The 14,075-nt window shown below is 56.8% G+C and overlaps 1 protein-coding gene across 1 annotated transcript in view; it reads right to left on the reverse strand.

The window, feature by feature from the left end:
- BAIAP2 (BAR/IMD domain containing adaptor protein 2) overlaps positions 1-14,075 on the reverse strand; it is a 65,170-nt gene that overhangs the window by 5,617 nt on the left and 45,478 nt on the right. The window contains exons 8-14 of the mRNA XM_067308543.1: positions 10,746-10,973; positions 9,795-9,996; positions 8,577-8,778; positions 8,330-8,398; positions 7,292-7,454; positions 6,886-6,984; positions 5,340-5,374 (exon numbers count right to left, since the gene is read on the reverse strand). Of these exons, the coding sequence (XP_067164644.1) occupies positions 5,340-5,374; positions 6,886-6,984; positions 7,292-7,454; positions 8,330-8,398; positions 8,577-8,778; positions 9,795-9,996; positions 10,746-10,973 (998 nt within the window). The remainder of the gene's footprint in view (positions 1-5,339; positions 5,375-6,885; positions 6,985-7,291; positions 7,455-8,329; positions 8,399-8,576; positions 8,779-9,794; positions 9,997-10,745; positions 10,974-14,075) is intronic.

The raw sequence follows: 14,075 nt of genomic DNA on the forward strand, positions 1-14,075 counted from the left end.
TCCCGCCGTCCTGCTGTGAGCAGCCCCACGGGGCAGTGCTGGATTCCCGGCGTGAGTGCCGGGGTCCAGGCGCCCGGCAGCAGCCACGGTTCCCAGCTTCCTCCGCCCGGGCAGACCCGCTGCTCCGGGACGCAGCAGCCCTCCGGGACACAGCATCCCTCCAGGATGCAGCCTGCCACGTCCCCAGCTGTCGGCAGAGGTGGCTCCAGGCGCAGTCCTGTATCCCACGGCGCGGGAGAGCCAGCGGCACAGGATCCAGCAGTGTGCTGAGCACCGGCGGCCGGGGTGGCCTCTGAAGCCTCCTTCCTGCGTGCCTCCGTCCTGAGCCGTTCCTCCTCTTCGCTGCCAACGCTTCCACGCCGCCCGGCGCAGCCCCGGCCGTCCTCGGAGGGGCCAAGGCTGAGGAGTCCCTCAAGGTCCTGCTCTGCCTCCTCCGGCACCACCGCTGCACCATGGATCCGGGACGGGCAGGGGCTCCGTGCTGCGGCTCGGCCCATCTCCATCACATCCCTGCTCCCTCTGCATCCGAGGGTCTTGGAACATCACACGTAGCAAGAGGCTCCCAGCGGGAGGCATCCCACGTGCTCACGGCAGCTGTCCACGGCCTCAGGGCAGCACGAGGAGGCATCGGCGAAGAGCAGGTTAACGGGATGGGAAACACCTGAGCGAGTCCTTATGAGCAGCGAGGATGCGGCAAGGCTGCCCTTCCTCCCGCCAGCCAGGACCTGCTGCGCTCAGCACCTCGCCTAAGGCTCGCGCCCGCCTCCAGCCCGGCCGAGCCGCCGGAGCCACCTCGGCCCCCCGGGCCTCCACGGGAAGGGCGCTCGCTGCCTCCTTGCCCCTCGCCACAGCTCCCCTTGCAGAGCGTGCTCGCGCCTTCTTCAAAAGATAAATTGCTTTTGCTTAAAAATAGGGTAATTAATTTCCCACCTAATTAATGCAGATTCTTAGATCACTTTTCCCCCTAGTGTGCCAAAATAGATCTCGAGACTGAAAGGATAGAAAAGGTTGCTCTGATGAGTCACCAGGGGTTATTATTTAACCATCTTCGCTCTGGCAGAGAAGAGCGATTTGGATGGGAGCCCGCGGCTCTGACGAGCGCAGAGAAACCCGCTCGCGGACTGAATCAGGGAAACCGTGGAAACGCTCCCGGCTCTCCCAGCCTCCGGCAACGCGGCCGAGTGCCGTGCAAGAACGGTCTCATCTCCTCGAGCAACTTGCTCCGTCCCCGTGCCGTAACGGCCCTCGGCCCCGCAGCAGAGGCCGCACAGACAAACATCTTGGGAGCGAGGAGGAGCCCTGGACCCTTTCCCTGAGCCGGCCGGGGACGGAGCCGGACCGCGACACAGCCTACAAGCAAGAGAAGCTGCTCAAAAAACTTTTTACATCCGTGAGCGCGCGGGGGCATCTCTCCATCACCGCGCAGGCGGCCGAGGAGAGCTCTGCCCGGGGCACCGGAGCTGGCGTCCGTGGCGGCCGATGCAGCGAGCAGACACGGCTGCGGCAGCATCGAGCACCGAAGACCTATGACCAAAGAGGGTTCGTTATTTGGATTTGGAGGCAGAGTTAAAAGCAGCAGGAACGGAAGGAGAAGCTCAGTGCCCAGAGATGGAAGCGTGAAACCGGAGTGTCGCCTGGCGCGGCAGCGGTGTTATTGCTACGAGCCGTGCAGGTGCAGCATGGTTAGAGACAGGAACATCGCGGCTGGTCCTGGGTGACAGTGAAAGAGGACGTCCCCTTTCAGGAGCCCAAGGAAGGCAGGAAAGCTTCCACCACGAGTGTAGGGAAAGCGAGTGACCGAGTGAGGAGCCGTGCTCTGAACCGACGGCCGGTGGCCGGCAAGGGACACGGGCCACGCGCCGCTCCGCAGCCGTTCAGGGCTCGCTCGACTCGGTGGGCGCAACAAGCAGAGCGGTGACGACTTCCCCGCGCTCACCCGCACGCGAGCCCAGCGGAGGTCCACCAGCGCCCGCGCGGCCAGCGCACAGCACACCGAGAGAAGGGGTCGGCACGCGAAAACCGTCAACTTACTAACTACGGTCAGGGGCATCTCAAAACCTGGCCACTTCAACATCAGGGCTGCAAGGGAAACAGAACGCAGTTTGTAGCACACCGAGACACACGGCACGGCCTTCACGGGAGCAAAAGGCTACTTGTTAAGGAGAGAGAGGCTGGGCTGGGAGCAGGCTGCCGCCGGGACGGGCTCCGCTTGCAGGAGACTTCGCCAGCTGCGCTACACGCATCTTCAGATGGTGCGGAGGAAGCAAAGGAAAGGAAAAGTTGCATTTATTAACACTTACGAGCTCTACAGCACTTTAATATCCGCCCCTCCTCGCGGCAGCGCCCCTGCGAAGACGGGAAGGAAGGGCAAGGCCAGGTTAGCGCGTCCGGGCCCTGCCGCCGGGGAAGGAGGCGGGGGGCCCCGTGCCGAGGGTGCCCAGCGCCTGGCGCCTCCCCCGCGGGCTCCCTCCGGAAGGGAGGGCTGCTTCCTTCCCGCCGGGAGTGGGCGCATCTCCCAGGCCCTCGGTGAAGCTCGGATGAAGTCTGGGAATGGCTGCGTGGTTTTCGCAGCATTCCCGACAAAGCCAGAAATGGAAAAACGACTGCAACTTTGGTGGACCCTGCGGTCGGATGCAGCAAGTTGCTCAGTCGCAGCAGCATCTCCCTCAAGGCAGGGCAAGGCGCTGGCTTAGAGGAGAGACCAGGCATTTAAACAGTTTCAGCTGCTTCCATTCAGCAAATCTGTTTTAACACAAATTAGGCAGACCTGCAAACTGAACACAGACACAGGGCAAGGAGGGATTGTTTTTAGCCCTCTAATGTCATGGAGAAATGGAGAAAAGGAAAAAAAAAAGAGGAGGAAAAAAAAAAAAGCAAAAGCATGGCAGATGCAAGCTGGTGAATGGTCAGCAACACAGGCATGGCAGCCGAAAAAGACACCGAGGCCCAGCTCAATGCAATAAATAAAACTTTTATTCAAACAATAACTCAGTACAGGGCACATTTCTCTCTGGCTTTTAAAAAAAGGTTTTTCAGCACTTTACAATCTTCATACAAGTTTTGCTAATTTTTTCTTTTTTTTTTTTTTCTTCTACATTCAGTCATTTAGCATGAAATATCTCGGGTTAAAAATCTTTAGCAAAATTATGACATCAATGCAGGAGGGTCTTATTACAATATGCCCATAGTCTAGTATATAAAACAAAAACTTTTCTGTGTGTGTCTGTGCGTGTGTGTCTGTGTCTATATTGCCAGCAGTGTCCTAGTAAACAGGCATGTCAGAGGTCTTAAAAATCACATCGGAAAAAGAAAGCGTGTACGGCTTTGCAATGGAGACTGTCACGGGCACTGAAAGGGCACAGCCTGCGCTCCGGGTGCGGAGGCTGAAGAAGCCGCGCCGGGAGACGTGAAATCCGGCCCTGCCGCCTCTGGGGTCATCGAGACGCACAAATCCCGCCAAACCGCGGGGAGCTCAGCGCTGGACTCTCCCCCAGCCCCCCCCAGGGACCCGACAGGGGGTTGCTTCGTTTAAGTCCGGTTTTAAGGTGTGAGCGCGGCTTCGGACCGCTCTGGCAAGCTGCCTCAGCCCCGTTCGCCCCCGAGCGCTAACGTGAGGTAAACAATACCTTGCTACAAAAAAATATATGTATATATTTATAAAACAACAAGGAGCGACCCTTCCGACGGGGCTGCGGGGCTGCTCCTCGCCGGTGAGCGGGACAGAGTGTGCCCGGCCCCGGCTGAGAACCAGCCATTTTTCTCCGAGGCCGAGACCTCTGGACCATCCACTTCTCTAAAAGCAACCTTTTACGCGTGGTTGAATTAAAGTGGATCGAACCAGAGAGGAAAGGAACCAGACCTGCCTTCCCTTTCAGAGGAGGAAAATGGCGTCGCAGGAGAGCTCAGAGGATAGGTAAGTAACAGTACATATACCATAGGCCATGCATATTTGTTCCGTTCTGGGAAGAGTTTCTTCCATGTTAGTGTAACGCGGCTCGTGTAAAGCCTCAGAAGAGGGATAGTGCATCTTTAACATTCACAAAGTAGTACAAAAACGGGATCCAACTAAGTGTAAACTGCATCCAGGCTGCTCCAAAGCGAGCGCAGACTGTCTGGCAGTTTCTGCTCTGAAAGGCTTCAGAAACAAGGGCACTGTAAACACCGGGGAGGGGATGGAGAAGCACCATGGTTTCCTTGAAGATCACAAGAGTTTAAACTCCAAAAGAAGTAGAGAAAGAGAGAAAAGAAGGAGGGAAAAAAAAAAAGGGGGGGGGGGAGGAGGAAAGAAGCGGAAAGCTCTTCCAAGCAGCAAGTTGCCACTGCTAGCCAAGGTGTCCTCACACCGTTGATACCAAACTGCCACTGCCGCTGTGGAACAAAGCACAGAGACTGCCAGAGTGCAGGTGCACGTGCCCGCGCCGGCCGGCCGGCAGCGCCATGCCGCACCACACCACGCCACGCCGCACCGCGCCGCGCCACGGCACCCCTTCCGAGAGGCCGGCTCCTCCGCCGGGCGCGCGGCCTCCCCCGGCGCCGGCAGCACGGGCTGCCCGAGACCCGCCGGGGCTTCGGCTCCGAACGAGACCTCGCCCGAAACTCCCCCCCCGCCCCCCGGTCGCTGCGTGCGTGGTGTCTCCGGGCGCGAGGTGGAGCGGGGCGACGAGCTCCAACCCTGCCCGCTCTGACCGCTCGCTCGCCGCTCGCTCCGACGCCCCCTCGCCTGCGTTTTTATCTTACACACGGAGATCATCTCCCCCTGCCCGGGGGGGGCACTTCCAGGCCAGAGACCGCCGTCCCCGCAGATCAGGGGCCACAGGCCTCCTGGGAAAGGCTCCCGCAGCAAGGGAAGGGGACGGAGAACGACCTTGCAGGTGCGAGAAGATCCCCGGGCAAGACCCTAGAAAGCTTGCGCTCTACAAGGCCTCGCTAGCCTGGTTTAACCTGGAGGACAGGAGAACTTGGCCGCGGAGACGCGGAGCCTCTCCAGAGAAGCAAGTCGCACATGGAGCACCAGGTCCAAGGCGGTGGTGGCCGGGGATGGCGGTGGCTGGCCCTGGAACCTGCCCACGCAGCTCCTGCCCTTCCCCGGAGACGCTGGGTCCCTCCGCGCTCAGACACAAGACTGGCACCGTATCCTTCTCCAAACGATCTGCTCCAGGCCGCTGACACTTCCCTGTCCCCAGCTGCCCGAAGCCGGCCACACACCGTCCACATGCCGGCAGGCCTATGGCCACCTCCCAGAAAGCCTCCTCCCAAGGGATACTGCAGCATGACTTCGCCCAGAGCACAAACGCCAACAGTTCGCTTTTAGGTAATGTGACAGGAAGGCAGAGTCTTACCTGCTAACGGATCTCGTCCCGTAGTCATCAAGACCCTGCGGGGGGGAAGCAGAGGAAGCAGTGAGATGCCTGGGACACGGATTGTGCCATTTTGGAGGCACAGCTGGAGGGTCACACTGGAGGGTCACAAGAACAAAGCAAAATGCATCGGGACCCAGAGACGTTTTGGGCTAAGAGCCAATGCATTTGAAGATGAAAGGGAAATAATGGAGATGACTTAAATGGGATTTACGCTGCAGGGAGCAAAGTTACACCGTTCTCTTCGGATCGAGACTTAATCTAGCAAGACAAGAGCAACGGCTGAGCGAGCTCTGGTTTGCTCTGTCCAGCTCCACCTTCGTACAAAGATCCGGTGGCTTTCGAGACACAAGACACACTTGAAAAGGGATCAGACAGTAAGTTTGAGAAAGACCAGTGAAATGTTCTGTGGAAAAAGGTAAGTGTTTGTACTGTATTGACTCCCACCAGAAACCACACAGAGTTTTGGACCATTTTCTACTCAGCTGATACTAAATGGCATTTTGCAGAGGGGGAAGGAGGACTGCACTGCTCTGAGGAGCACATGGGAACTGAGCTCAAAGGAGATCCAGCCAGGACATCTCTTCCCAGACAAGGGCCTGCCCTGGGATACGGACTGAGGAACAGCTCTGCTCTCCATGACAAATACCGAACCATTGAAGGAAGGACCAAGAGTCTCCGGTCACTGAGCTCTCCACACGTCAGGGATCAAAGACCTGGGTTTCCCCATCCCAGAGAATGATTCTAGTCATGAAACCCAAAATCCAGTGGCAAACCCTGCCCAGAACAGCTTCCACTGGGCTCAAACTAGCAAGAAGGGAGGCTACAGTGGGGATCAAGAAATCCCTCCACCCCATTCCCCTGCAGAGCCCCCCTGCAGTAGCTGCAGCCTTTTGAGAGTGCCCTGCAGAAGGGATCAGGAGCTGAGCAACCACATCTCCCTCTCCCTGCCCTGTCCGCTGGCACGTGCCGATTGCGCTGGGAAAGCCAACATCACGCTTCCCCAGGACAGCCAGCAACTCCAGCCACGCTTGTCCAGCTGGAAAGCCACATCACATCAGTGGCTACTGGGCTACACTGATCACGTCACCTGCGGGACCATCAGAGTTCGGTGGTGCTCGTGTCCCAGGAGCTGTTGCCCCTGGCCGGGGCCGAGATGGTGACTTCCTCCACTTAAATCAGCAAGCCCAAGAGAAAAAGGTTCCAGCTCCCTGTGAACAGCTCATTTCTGGTGGGAGGCTCTCATGGAGTTGGCAAGTGTTGTCGATTGGGGGTTTATGGTGCCTTTTTGTGCCACTCTGTGTCTTGTCTGCTCTACCCAGGCTAGCCAAACTGGCCTCTTTTCTCCATTCACTTTGCCTCTCTCCCACTGTTTCCCCAGTGTCCGTCTCCCCTTCCCCCTTCTCCTCTGGGAGAGATGCTCAGGAGGAGACAGCCTGAAGCCCTGGGCAAGCCACAAGAATCACCAGGCAAAAACAGCAAACTGTCCATAAATCCCAATGGAAACATTGCATTTGTTTGGACTTACAGCTGTTGACCTAGTATAAGGCTTGTAGTGAGCAGATGGTGGTTGGCAGAGGCCACTGGAATAGTCTTTAATTGCACAACCATAGGGCATAAGGTAGTCCTACAAATAACGAACATAGGCCTGTTGGAGAGGAGCCCTCATTCACGTACACGCAGCCTATATCACGGTAAGAACATGAACACAATTCCTTCTGCTTTAAAAACACTGGCACGAAAGCTCTGAGGTTTGCTCAAGCATCTCTCTGAGGTTTGCTCAAGCATCTCCCAAGTTTAAAAAAATAACCCCCAAATGCCCCAGAGAGGGGAAGCACCCACTGCAGCTGCCCTAGCGAGTGGCAGTCAACCACCAGTGCCCGGTCTTGCACTGCTGCCGGTGCCCGCGCTGCCTGCCGGGCTCGAGCGCTCACCTGGGAGAAGGCAGGCACTGCCACGCTGTACGGCCTCTGCTTGAAGGTGTTGACGTTTTGCGATGGAAACGCCTGTGAGGACATGCCGTAGTCTGGTGGCGGGATGGCGATATCATCCTTGTCGAGCAGGTTGCCCGTGCTGCTGCTTTTCCCTTGCTGCAGACTAAACGGAGGGGACCCAAAGCAAAGACACCAACATCATTTCCATTTACTTCCAACTTCCCCTCAGGGCCGCAGAAAAGGCAGTCCCTGTCGCCACCACCAGCCAGCCCAGGCACTGTAACAAGCCAAATTTCAAGACGCACAAATCCCACCGGGACAGAGACCTGCCCTCAGCCGTTCGATACAGGTCTCCTTTCTCTGGGTCACCGGCACTAAGTGCTGACCTCCACCATGCTGGCCAAAGACTATTATTTTTGCTTTCATGTGAGGCAGGGTATGCCGTCCCACAGGGATGGAAAACAAACTTCCCTTCACGAAGGAGGGCCAGCGAGAAACACTTCATCTTGCTCTAAATACAGGCTTGTTCCAGCAATGGCCACCTCTGACCCACCTAGTCACTGCACAGCTCTTCTAGGGACTTTTGTGAACAATTAAGTTGTTCCTAAAATGAGGGTTCCCTGGGATTTCTCCACAGCAGAGAGAAAGTGTCTGATACTTATATTTGCATGAGGAGGCAGAGAAGAAGCAGGAGATGATTACACATGTGTGAGTCCAGAAACCCTGTCTGCCCAGACAGTCCATCATGGTGCTGGTGGTGGCCCTATGGTCAGGCAAAGCCTTTTCCTCTCTGCCCACGATGGCATTTGCCCTGGAGTAAGCGACCACATGCCTTTGCCTTGAATCTCTAACTATGCACATTATATCTGGGGAAAAAAATTAAACATTCCCATTCCAAACCAGCAAGACTGGTTCGGACAGAGCTGGGAGAAGCACAGGGCCTTCGTCTTGCAAATCCAGCAGGCACAACCCCCCCGGGCCGGGAACCCCGTCGCGCTCCGCGTTAGGACAGTGCAGCCCAGCAAGCGATGCTTCTACCTGGCATGGACCCGTTCACTTCCATCGTTGTCAAGAACCCGCGTGTAAGAGAAAGGAAACCAGCCTCTCCTGAAAGACAAAGGCCCAGGACAGAGTCAAACGCATGTTTATTGACGGAAGATTCAGAAAAGGTTAAAGCGAGGCCGCACAAGCCCCCTCCCTGGCAGCTGGGCCAGGAGAGACAGAGCGGCAGCTCGAGGCGGCCGGGCAGGCGGTTCACGGGCACAGGGACCAGCATGACACTCACATTTTTGTTTTCTCACTCTCTCCGTAATGCCACCCGTCCCTGGCCTCCGGCACCAGCAGCGTGATGAGGTCACCCTCCTTGAAGCTCAGGAGGGTGCTGTTATCTCCAGCAGCATGAGAGAAAATGGCCTGCACCCTCGTCCTGCCGTTCCTCTCGAGCCCTGCGGCCATGGAGCTGGAACGCGGCAGCGTCTTGTTTTCAGCTGGCAGGAGACAAAGACCAAGAAATGCCTGAAGACTTTAATCCTGTGACCATATCCAGGCTCAGTTTGCTACTGTGGCATTTGACACGACCAAGGACAGGACAGGCCCTGCCAGGCCTGGTCCCTAACACCTACTTATCTTACTCCAGGTACCAATAAAACCTTTAGTGTTAGCAGACAGACCAGGTTTTCATTCATGCTTCCCCCCCTGAACAGCTCATTTATTTGCTCCCCAGGGGCTACAGCACATCTCCTCCCATTTCCTTGCCAACAGGAGACACTGGCATCACCCCGAGACCCTCCTGCCCTCCACCTTTGGTACTAAAAGCCTTATGCTTCTCACAGGGGATGCTCAAAGTCTTTGTGGTCCACTGTGTGGATCCTTCTGAATTAAAACACCTATCCTCTCATGCCTGCGACTGCGGGAGACCTGGCCCAGCTGGTCCCTCGCAGCCCCACGTTCTTGTGCATCAGCTGCTTCTTGACCAGGTCCCATCAGCCTGCCTCTGTGCCGGGCCACAGGAGGACACTTAGTCTGCCTGACCCACGCTGCAGAAGGCCCCTCTGATAGCACATCCTCAGGCCTCATTCATTTCCTTATGTAATAGATAAGACTTCTACTGATTTCCCAAGATTTTCCTACTAGAAATCCTGTTACTAGGCTGAAACATTGCTTTCCTAAAAGACGCTTCAGCCTAAGTTATCTCCGTACATTTTGTAATCCCATGTCCAGAGAGGTGAGAACAGCACATCACCACTGAGAGATGTGGCTAATCACTGCGCTGCCACTAACAAAATAATTAACCCGCAACTGGCATTCACGATCCTATTCCCCATGCGTCAGGAACAGACTGTGGCTGCCAAATCAACCCTGTGACCTTCCCCTGCAGAAGGCTTTCCTGCAAGTACCACTCAACACAACCAGTACCAGCAAAGTGCCCCCCACCCCAGCAGAAGATGCTGCACAGTTGCCCTCTGGTCTGACAAATGGGGAAAGGGCAGTGAAAAATCCTTACCTGATGCGTAGCTGTTTTTCGGTGGAACGTTTTTGCGAACAGGAAGTGTATTCGAGTAAGAGTCGCTCAGCTGCTTCTGAGGCTGGGGAGGAGATAAAGATTTGGGCTGTGCTGGCTTCATCTCAGACCAGTGGTTGTAATCATCACTGTCTGGGCCTGAGACTCCGTTCATCACTGGCATGGTCTCTTGTGCTGACATTCGCTAGAGAGAAAGGAGAGGAGGGAAGGGAAGATGGGAAATGGCTTCATTAGGCATCCCACCGCAAGTTCCCACAAAGAAGGGATGCAGCTCCAGGGAACATGGTTCACTGTAGACCAGAAGCTTGGGCCTGTTGGGTTGTTTCCTACCTACCTGAAGCATAAAGCTCTGGGAAGAGCAGCAGTAGTCACCTCTATAGTATTTCATCCCTCCAAGTCGTCTTGCACCCAATAAATCTCTTCTGAGCTCTACTACTCAGCTCATACCCTCCAGTATCAGACAGGAGGATCCTGCTCTGAAGAGTGTTTCATCACATGGGTTCACTCTAAGCACCTTTTCCTGAGGTTACTTAGGGTACTTCAGTTTGACTCCCACAACAGTGCTCTGCTCCCAGTGACTTTCCCCACAGTCAGACAAGTCTAGCTCCCCACAACCCATCTGAGACCCCTCACTGTAGCCATTGCCTCCCTGGAGCTCAGCAAGGCAGGATACCTCTCAGGGAAGTACCAAAACTGGGGAAATACATGAAGGACAGAATGAGGCAGGCTGGTCCGTTCCATGTCAGACCAAGCCAGACTTCCCATGTACCGGAGAAGCACATGCACTGAAATCCCCAACCTCTCGCACACCCTGTGCATCTATGACAGTCAATCAAAGGGCAACTTGCTGAGGACAATGGTGACACTGGCCTGGGCTCATCCCTCCAGCTTTGCTCAGAAGGTCAGGACAACTTTTACTACTTAGATACTTACTCCTACAAAAGGTGCCAGCTCCGGGGGGACAGGGAGAGGTTTGGCACCAGGAATGGGGTCAGAGATGATGAGGTTTGATTTGGATGTAGACAAAGGGCTGGGCATGATGGTGCCATTGCTGCTGGCAGCCATCTGCTGCATCAGTTGTATAGCACGGTCCGGGATCTTGTTGGGATCCGAGCACGACTGCTGCCACAGTGGAAGCTTCTGCGTCAACATTTCTTTCCCCTGCAACAGAGAAGGCAAAAAAGGCATGAGGGCACAGGAGCCCATAGCAAAACCCAGCCCAGAAAGGAGATGCTGTGAAGAGAAATGTCAATTTTCACCCTAAACAGAAGCAGGTAGGGACAGAGCGGCAGGCAGGGATATTCAGGGCAGGACATTTTGTCCCCTGATGTCCAACCATAACCATGGCCAAGCACAAAGGTGGACTGCCTGGGGAGGCTGGGAATCTGTCATTGCAGTCCATGAGATGAGAAGAGACACAGCTGTCAGGAGGGTTTAAGCAAAGCTGCTCCTGCCTTGGGCGGCAGAAGGGCCTTGCCGGCCCCATCGCAGGCAGCCACGAGCCCTGGCGCTCTGCATCCCTCGCCTGACCGGCGTCAGCACTGCTGCGGCTATCTGGAGCTGGCCTGACCCGTCACATTTGGACAGCAAGCAAGACTGATCTATTCCTCTGTGCATGGCACGAACGAGATAAAACACGGGGACTTACCCTTTTCAGGCTCCGATGGCAGCTGAGCCAGGAAGGTGTCATGAAAAATTTACAGGGGAGAAGGAAAAGGTAATTCATTTCCCCAGCTCTTTCTGAGATATGCTGCGTGTGGCAGCTTGAAGAATAGATGAGCCACAGGCAGCCAGGCAGGGAGCTGGGCTACGCAGAGGACAGCACGGTTCGAACAAGGGAAGAAATTAAACCTGATTGAAGACTTGGTCGAGGGATTCGCAGTGGGAACAGCACCACTTTGCTGTTTGGGTCACGGTGACAACAGCTACCAAGGAAAGGGAAGACGACAGCTCCTGGCACGCTGAAGGGACAGCCAGGCGAGTGGGCTGCGTTAACGGGCAGCCCGTTAACGGGGCCGGTGCTGCGTGGTGACTGCTGCTCCCGCTCTGCCGCCGAGCTTCCCCGCCGCGCGACCCAGCGCAACGGCAGCTTTCCGCCGGCAGCCTCGTGGCTCCTGGGCCGCCCATGCCATGCCGTTCCCGGTCACCCACCAGTCCGCCCGGCTGGGTGGTGGCGGAGGGGGCGGCTCGGCGGCTCGGGTCGGTGAGCACCCTGCCCCTAGCCTGGGCGCTGCTCCCCGGCGCGAGGGGCCAGCGGGGAGCTCTGCTGCTGGTGAGCAGCTAGTGAAGGATCAGCCTTGGAGGCAGGCGGCAGGCAGCCAGGACATCCACTGCAGCACATTATTTTTGTGCCAGAGACCTGCTTTCCACACCAATAAAAACCTAATAATGCTGCAGGTCAGGAACTGCGAGACACTCAGACGCATTAACAGAACTGCAACGGCCGCAGCAGCGGTACGGTACCGTGACGGATGCCTGTAACAGCTCCGCTGCACACGGGGTGGGGGGGGATCACAGCACGCGCTCTGTGCTGTTACCTGGTTCCCAAGGGACGAGCTTGTCTTCAGGACTGCTCGGCTCCAATTGCCTCTGGCCCCTACAGCTCTGCAGCTAAAACTCGGTTAAAAAAACCCTCGGTGCTCCTCGCCTGCGGCCCATCGCATGGGGCAGGACCTGCAGCCACCCATCACAGCGCAAAAGCAAAAAAAATAGAGCTAAAAATTTTCCTTATTCAAGTAACACCTGCAGCTCCGCAGAGTGCATCCCACCACGTGGCTCTCCAAGGGAGCAGACACTCAAAAACGCTCCCCGAAGTCTTTCCTCAGTCCAATGTAACGTATAGTTCCCAAACGCCTGCCTAAACTCTTCCCCTGAAAAGACACACGGCGAGGAACGCCGCAAAGCCACTCCAGCAAGCGGCAGTCATCTGCGGAGCCGCGAACTCCGCGCCACCTCTCCCCAGAGAAGCCAGCTCATCCGCCAATTAACCACGCAACAGAGCTGCACCGCAGAGAACGAGCTTACACGTCTGTGTAGGTTCACTGCTGTTCTTGCGTAAAGACGACCTGATCCCTGTGCATGAAAAAAAAGGCTTCTAAAGCCAATATAAAAGAGTGGGAATGTATCAGCCACTGAGTGACACTGACTTCAGCCAAAGCGAATGACCTGACTGCAGGATGCGCAGACGTCGCTACTGGCGGCATCGTTCAGCCACCAGGTCCGCAGCGCGCCGGTGCTTGCGGCCGGTGAGCCCCGCGCGCCTGGCTGCCGGGCAGGTATGGGGCGTGAGCCCGTGCCGTGCCTACACCCGTGCCGTTCTGCACGAGCCACCCGCAAAGCTCCCTCTTGCGAAGCCGCCCGCGCTGCCGCAACGCGCCGCTCCTCCAGGTCCGCGGGGCTGCTGGGACGGAGCAGCGGCCCCACGACGCTGCGGGGGCCTGGGCAGCCGCTCGCCACCACCTCCCCCCCGGGGGCCGGGAGGGAATGAAATGTTTTCCTTCCCGCGCTTTGTAAGAAGTTAACATATGTTGATTGTTGATTCAGCATCTATTACAGCGCAAGGACAGCTCTGACTAATCCGAACTCTTCTATTACTCCCTTGTTCCAAGCACAGCCTTGACAGATGGGTGTTGTGAGCGATGGAGGGTGGCAGTGGGGAACAACCAGAACAGGAGCGTTTGAGCCTGCCAGGGGAGCAGCGCCTGCCTACTGACGCCCCTCATCCACGCGAACCCAGCTCCAGCCCTCCAAAAGTCCCCAGAGCCCTTGCGCAGGAGATACGGGCAGCACCGGAGAGGGCAAGAGGGAGCCGGGAGCAGCAGCGCACGGATTTAATCCCCTCCTCTGTTAGTGCCAGGCGGAAAGGCGGTGATGGCACAGGGAGCCCTCTCCTGCCCCGAGCCTCTCGCCGCTCTCCTGGTGCAGAGCAGGAACAGCCCTGCTGTGCACCTCTCCCGCTTTTGCAAATCACCAGCCGATGCACGAGCAGCCGATGAGCCCCTGGCAGGCTGGAGCCCTCAAACTTCACGGGCCAAGACCTCAATGGCAGCTCGACCTGCGGGAGGTGAATGCAGCCCCAGTCACCTACCAGGGACCTTCCCACACAGGTGGAGCTGTGCTGGAGAGGGGCTAGCACTATCTGGGGAAAGCCAGGCTGCGGGCCGTGCTGCCAGGCTCTGGCTCAAGTACCATCACTTTGGCACTTGAGCAAACCGCAGTTGGTCTCATCCATCTTCCGCAGCCAGAAGCTGCTCTGAAACGGAG

This window comes from Apteryx mantelli, chromosome 19 (genome assembly GCF_036417845.1).
Source record: "Apteryx mantelli isolate bAptMan1 chromosome 19, bAptMan1.hap1, whole genome shotgun sequence".
Lineage (NCBI taxonomy): Eukaryota > Metazoa > Chordata > Aves > Apterygiformes > Apterygidae > Apteryx > Apteryx mantelli.